The sequence below is a fragment of the Pararge aegeria genome, chromosome 1 (assembly GCF_905163445.1).
Source record: "Pararge aegeria chromosome 1, ilParAegt1.1, whole genome shotgun sequence".
Classification (NCBI taxonomy): Eukaryota; Metazoa; Arthropoda; class Insecta; order Lepidoptera; family Nymphalidae; genus Pararge; species Pararge aegeria.
Genome location: NC_053180.1, coordinates 11,521,731 through 11,527,851, shown reverse-complemented (window position 1 = coordinate 11,527,851; position 6,121 = coordinate 11,521,731). Strand labels below are relative to the sequence as shown.

Sequence of the window (6,121 nt, the reverse complement as noted above, 5' to 3'; positions counted from 1 at the left end):
GTATCTAGGTTCTTGGGTAAAATTTATTTAGCCCTTTTTTACACCGACTTATAAAAAAAGGATTTCTCAATTTGGTTGAATATATATATTTATTTTTTAATGTTTGTTGCCCCAGAGCTCTTTCATTTATTAACTTTTGGAAAATTATTTTTTGGATACGGATTTCCACCAGAACTACAAAAAAAATAAGTATTACACAGGTTACGATTTAATATTGACATATGGTTGGTAAGCATTTCACGCTCATCATTTAAATGAAAGAGCTGATGGTTAACTGCTGGGAGAACTTTTATAACTATAACAAGAAGATAGTAATTGCAAACATATCCATAAAATGTTATGGTTAATTTTTTTTTTTGACTAATCATAGACTACTTTTAAACAAGTAAACAAGATATATTTTCTACGACATTTTTAAGGCAGTGCTAAGTAAAATGTAAAAATTACTGAATATAGAAATACTTTGTATACCGCTCTCTTTTCATACCCTAAAAATATTTTTTCCACGGTTTTTAGTGTTTTTAAAATTTAAAATACTCGTAGGTCAACCCGCAAGTAATTGCCGAAACGAAATAAACACACAAACTCGTCCGCCATGTTTGTTTCAATCCGGAATATATCCGTTCGCCAAGCATGGGGAAGCCGTGTTGGTATTAGTTGATTGTGTTTGGCTTGTTTGGTGTTTGTGACAAGCACCAAGCGTGTGGACGGGGCATTAAAGATTAATAAACCTGACGACTGTTTTTTTTTGGTGCTTTTTAATTTCATCGTTCTTCAGAACCGGAAAAGATGGTTGACTTTACATTAATGATGGTAGCTATTGGTCGTAGCGTGATATTCTTATACTACCAAACCAAAAAAAAAACAATTTTCTGAGATTAGCGCGTTCAACCAAACAAACTCAAAAGCTTGATAATATTTCAACCATGCCTATCTAAAAAAAACACGTCAATCTAAAACTCCGTTGCGCGGATTTTGAAAGACAAATGCGGTAAAATAGCGATGTAGGAGCTGTTTGCTTTTATGGGATAAAAATAAACCTACGATTCCAGGATGGTACGCATGCATTCGATCGTTGCCCCATATGCCTAGCGACGTGCTGTTATCTGTGAAGAGTTATGTCCTTTATATCCGACAATATTTATCTGATCTTCATTAAAATTAGACAATACATGCTTAATATACACTATATAATTATTAAAATCGATTCAAATTAACGGAGATATGAAGTAAAATTGATAGAAATTTCTTCCCATTTCCCGGGGGAAAATTACTGTTTATCGGGATAAAAAGTATCCTATATAATGACCCGGAATATCAGCTACAACTATACCATATTTTATCGTTCAGTAGTTTTCCACGTGACGCCCGGACAGACAGTCAGATAGACAGACAAAAATTCAATAAAAATCTGTTTTGGACTCAGTATCGATTATAAAGCACCCCCCGGTCGAAATTTTCAAAATATATGAAATGTACAGAAATCTTCCAGTCACAGACTTATTATACGTATAGATTATTGGTTAGGCAGGCGGGTGGACAGGCGGGCAGGCAGACGGCCAGGCAGGTGGTCAGGCAGGCAGCCCGGCAGGCGGGCAGGCAGACGGGTAGACGGACAGACAGACAGACGGACAGCAAGACAGACAGACAGACGGACAGAGTCTTAGTGAAAGGGCGGGACCCTTTGTATCCTTTGAGTACGGAATTTTAAAAAGGACCAGTCGGTGTCAGTTTTAACTTCTACAATATTCATCACAACGTTTTATAAGTTCAATCAATCTTGGCTAAATCGTAATCGCCTTACTGGATATAAATTAGACTCCTGGGTTGATAGATCAGTCAGTCCTTTGCCTATATAGATAAACCCCTATTCATTTAAACTTATTATCTTTTATCTAACTTTATCATCCCCTATTTATTTAAACTGGATGTGGAAACCAATTTCGGCTTTTGCAAAATACACGATCACAATTCTGAAACAAAAATTTTCGACCAATTCAATTTGTAATAACACTTTTTTGATGTATCAATTGTGATTTGGATAATACCTTCTAAAGTTTCTTTTATTTATTAAATACTAGCTACTTAGTTACTAGCTACTAAATACTAGCGACTTCGTCTGTGTTTGATTTTGTTTTTGATGTGGCATTAAATTTAGTTGTAGGTCTAAAAAAAATTAAAGTATGTAGTATCGCTAAGCCTTAAATGAGGCGTTTGCTGCTGTCCGCTGAGGAGTTCCGTCCTCTATCTCCAACCACAGTTTGGGCAGAATTAAATACATATTATAACCTCTAAAGTACAAAAATAATTATTTAAATCAGTTATAATTTGTCGGAGTTATTGTGTAAAATCGTCAAAAACTCATCCCCTCTCCCAAAGGAACCGAGCATGAATGTCGGGATAAAAAGTATCCTATATTACTTCTAACACTTCCAAGAATATGTGTACAAAGTTTCATAAGGATCGGTTAAGTAGTTTTTGCGTGAAAGTAACAAACAAACTTACATTGACATTTATAATATTAGTAGGGATAGAGATTATTAAGTATAGGTAACACTGGCCTAACTCATTTTGGTGCCTAATATTTTAAACCTGATTTTAGATATATTTTGTGAGCTGATACAAGAAACTAGTTCCATTTTTCATATCAGCTCTTGTTAATGAGAAAGAAGAAAAATATAAATTAAAAAAATATATAAATTTATTAGAAATTATACATTAAGAAATTTTTTTTTGAGTTAGATTGTCCTAGATCACGCATAATTCCCAAACAATAATTTGCCATCATATGAACATCCCATCTGCCTTGGTATCTGTGCTCCATTGTTTTTATATCAAACAACGTGAGGCACCCACACTTTATCTTGATTGCCAATTTCAATACCAAAGTCAGAATACAAGCAATTTACCGTGTCATTAATCTGTTTCCGTTGATCTTTCATTATATACACACCGCATATGTAACAAAACATATCAGGATCGTTAATGCAAATTCTTGACTTTGTCGCAACATGGATTAATTTTGAATAAAATTAAAAAAAATAAAATAAGCATTGTAGGTAAGGTTCAGCTGTCGGCTGAACCTTTTTGCTCCTAGGAGCAACAGTGTAGTTCATACATAGTTCATACTAACTACTTTACTGACTACAGATGCGAACAGACACAGAGCTGCACAAAAAAAAAAATTTTTGTAGGCCAGTGTATTTAGGTATACCATACAGTTAAAAAACCAAACTTTAATTCATCGATAAATAATACAAAAAATTTATACTTCCAAAAACGTTTAATTAATTTGAAATTGATATTTTATGTGATACAGTAATATTATTTGTAAACCATAATTATTTACAAAGTAAAACTAACAATTCAAACAAGTAAAAAGTAAAAAAAGTAGATTGATATATCAAATGAAGATTTAATTTAAGTATGTATAATATTTGCTTACGTACGTAAGCTTGCGCAATTATGGATGGATCGCGCTGCAACGCGACGCTAAGATTAAGGTATAGATCCTCATTTACTAGGTACTCATTTCATTTATAAATCATCTGTAGCGGCAAAGCGGGGCATTGTAATTCGAGTACCGATTACTCACAGTGATGGCCGTGTCTTAAAGTTTCATGTGTTTTCAAGGTATTCTTTTTAGCATTCCCGTCGTACGTTTGACCACAAAAGTCAAATCCTCTACCATGCTGTCAGTGTGCTCTTATTCCGATAGATTTACTTTTAAGCAAGTGATTTGTTCGTGACTTTGGGAATTATTGGTGAAGAGAACTTCCTTTAATAATATGTAACTAATATTTATTTTATTGCCGCAGTCCAATGCCGTCCAATGCAGTCCAATGCAGCCTGTCTTTATATTCATATCGCCAATAGTTCATACAACAGTATAAGAATATAATACAGTATACGTCGTAATGCAGCCAATTTGTGGTCAGTTTTAACTAATACACTGTCGTAAAACAAACAAATTAAGGTAATATTAACAGTGGTACGAACGCTATCACAAATCTCTGAGCATTTTAGGTAAGAGGTAGAATTCCAAAATAATTGCGTCTTTTTGGCTATATGTTTGTGGAAAAGGTTAGAACAGTTTTTACAACTATTAATTTAGCGTAGTTATGAGATTTGTGATATGTTTGTACATTGTTTTTTTTATCCGAGACGGACGTAATAAGGTCCTTATTGATATAAGTAAATAATTAGGTACTATAAACACTGTACTAGTTTTTATTTACAGTTTTTAGCCAAAGGAATGAGTCTTAGAAAACTAAGAATAGTATTGCCACTAGTGTAAGTTTTCAAGTGTACTAACAGCACTGAAGTAATGTAAATGCTCAGTGCCATAACTTGGCAACTCTATTGAATAATCATGAATCAGATGTTTTTTCTGGTCATTTGAAACCTTAAACTAGGGAAGGAAAAGAATTATTTAACTATGTAGCGGATAGTCAACAATTTAGGAGATCAAGATTAAAGGATAGATTATAGGTTACATTGTTAGCATCTTTTTATGGGGTCTATTTTTTCTTATAGCAGAGTTACTATAACGGAAATACGATTTCATGAACTTTAGCTTAATTGTTGCCGAAAATATATAAATGTAAAGACAGGTCAAATAGTTCAGTTTGTTTTCTCCTCAAACAAAAGTTACTAAGATAAAAATTTTAGAGTTAAAACTGGAATATTCTTTTAAGTTTAATACTCAGGTACTCTGCACAATGGAAATTGTTTATGTATATAATAATTATAAAAACAAGTGATTCGCCAATTTAATACTAGAAATGAATTAATAAATATTTATTAAAACCATTAACATATCAGTCTTCCTACACCATACTAATCCCTTGATCCCCTAGTTTCCGCTCCATTCTGCAGATCGACACATATCTGCGAGTAGCTCTTCAAATTCTGCAAGTGAACTTTCATGTATGGCAAGATCCTTTGAAAGGTCCTCATTAGGCACATCGACGTTTTGGCTTTCAGTGCTTCTAGTCTCGAACGTCTCATCTGCCAACTTTAGATGAGGTGCATTAAAGAAATCTTTATAAAACTCTGCTAATTCGCGGATCGGATGATTATCCGCAAACGGAAAGTGTAAGAGTTTTAATGGTGGTTCATGCTCACTGCGGAAACCAGGAAACTTTTTCGGTGGCATCTCCAAAGATGTTGGACTTTTTGATATGACATTCATGTCCAAATCTTGGGTACTCTTGCAATCAGCGACTTTCTCTTCAGGTGTTCTAGATCTCGGGGGTACTCTACAAATAGGTACAGGCATCTTATCAAGAAACTCTTTAATTACTTTCTGAATTACAATTTCATCCACGAATGCCGCTAGTCGCAGTGGCTTATTCAAATCAACGGGCGATACTGGCCGGGGATCTCTTTCCTTCTTCTTTTTAGATTCGAAAATTACATGTTTAGGACTCAGTTCAAAATGATCGCTTTTAAGTAGTAAAGTTTTATCAGTCTGAGAACGATTTGGGGATATAGAGAAATTTGTTCTGTAAGAAACTGTGAAACAGAGTCCACCCAATGGTGTCTTTAATATGCCAGCCTGAATTTTTTTTACAGAATCTCCAAGCGCTTTTAATTTAGGTTCTCCGTTATACACTCTATAAAATATTGTAAATGATTCTGTACGTTGCTTTCTGGATAAATGATATGCTGGTGTTATTCTTGTTATTGTTATCAACGATTTTAGCAGTATGCCCATTCTAAAGTACACAGTGTTCATAGCCTTTAATGATGTATCAAATTGCGAATCGTCAAGTTCCAAAGTCCATAGCTCGAGGACCATTTCATCACCGTCGTCAGTCTGCACGGAAATTTCAACGTGAAGTTGAGACTTAATAGTTTCAAGAATTCTATCTGATGGCAATGCATTTTTGGTGGCCTGATTGACTTCTGGTGAATCTGGTATTTGAAGATTAAACCAATCTGAATCAGAAAAATTTGGCTTGCTGTTAGGTTCTATTTTAACTCCTTTTCTCGATTCTACAATAACTTGAACTCCTTTGTACGCAAGGAATTTCGCGAACTTTGTGAATTCGTTCTTGTCATTAATATTTGAAAAGGCTGCGTCCGGCGCCATATTTATAATGGAAATTAGGAATAT

General features: G+C 34.2%; 1 protein-coding gene across 1 annotated transcript; it reads right to left on the bottom strand.

Moving 5' to 3' along the window:
* Positions 1–4,214: 4,214 nt before the first annotated feature.
* On the bottom strand, positions 4,215–6,121 carry LOC120623608 (autophagy-related protein 13 homolog). Its single transcript, XM_039889676.1, has one exon. The coding sequence runs from the start codon at positions 6,095–6,097 to the stop codon at positions 4,856–4,858; it is 1,242 nt and encodes a 413-aa protein (XP_039745610.1). The 5' UTR covers positions 6,098–6,121; the 3' UTR covers positions 4,215–4,855.

What these genes read in the sequence shown, in the direction of transcription:
- LOC120623608 (XM_039889676.1), bottom strand. Translation starts at nt 6,097, where the DNA reads ATGGCGCCGGACGCAGCCTTTTCAAATATTAATGACAAGAACGAATTC.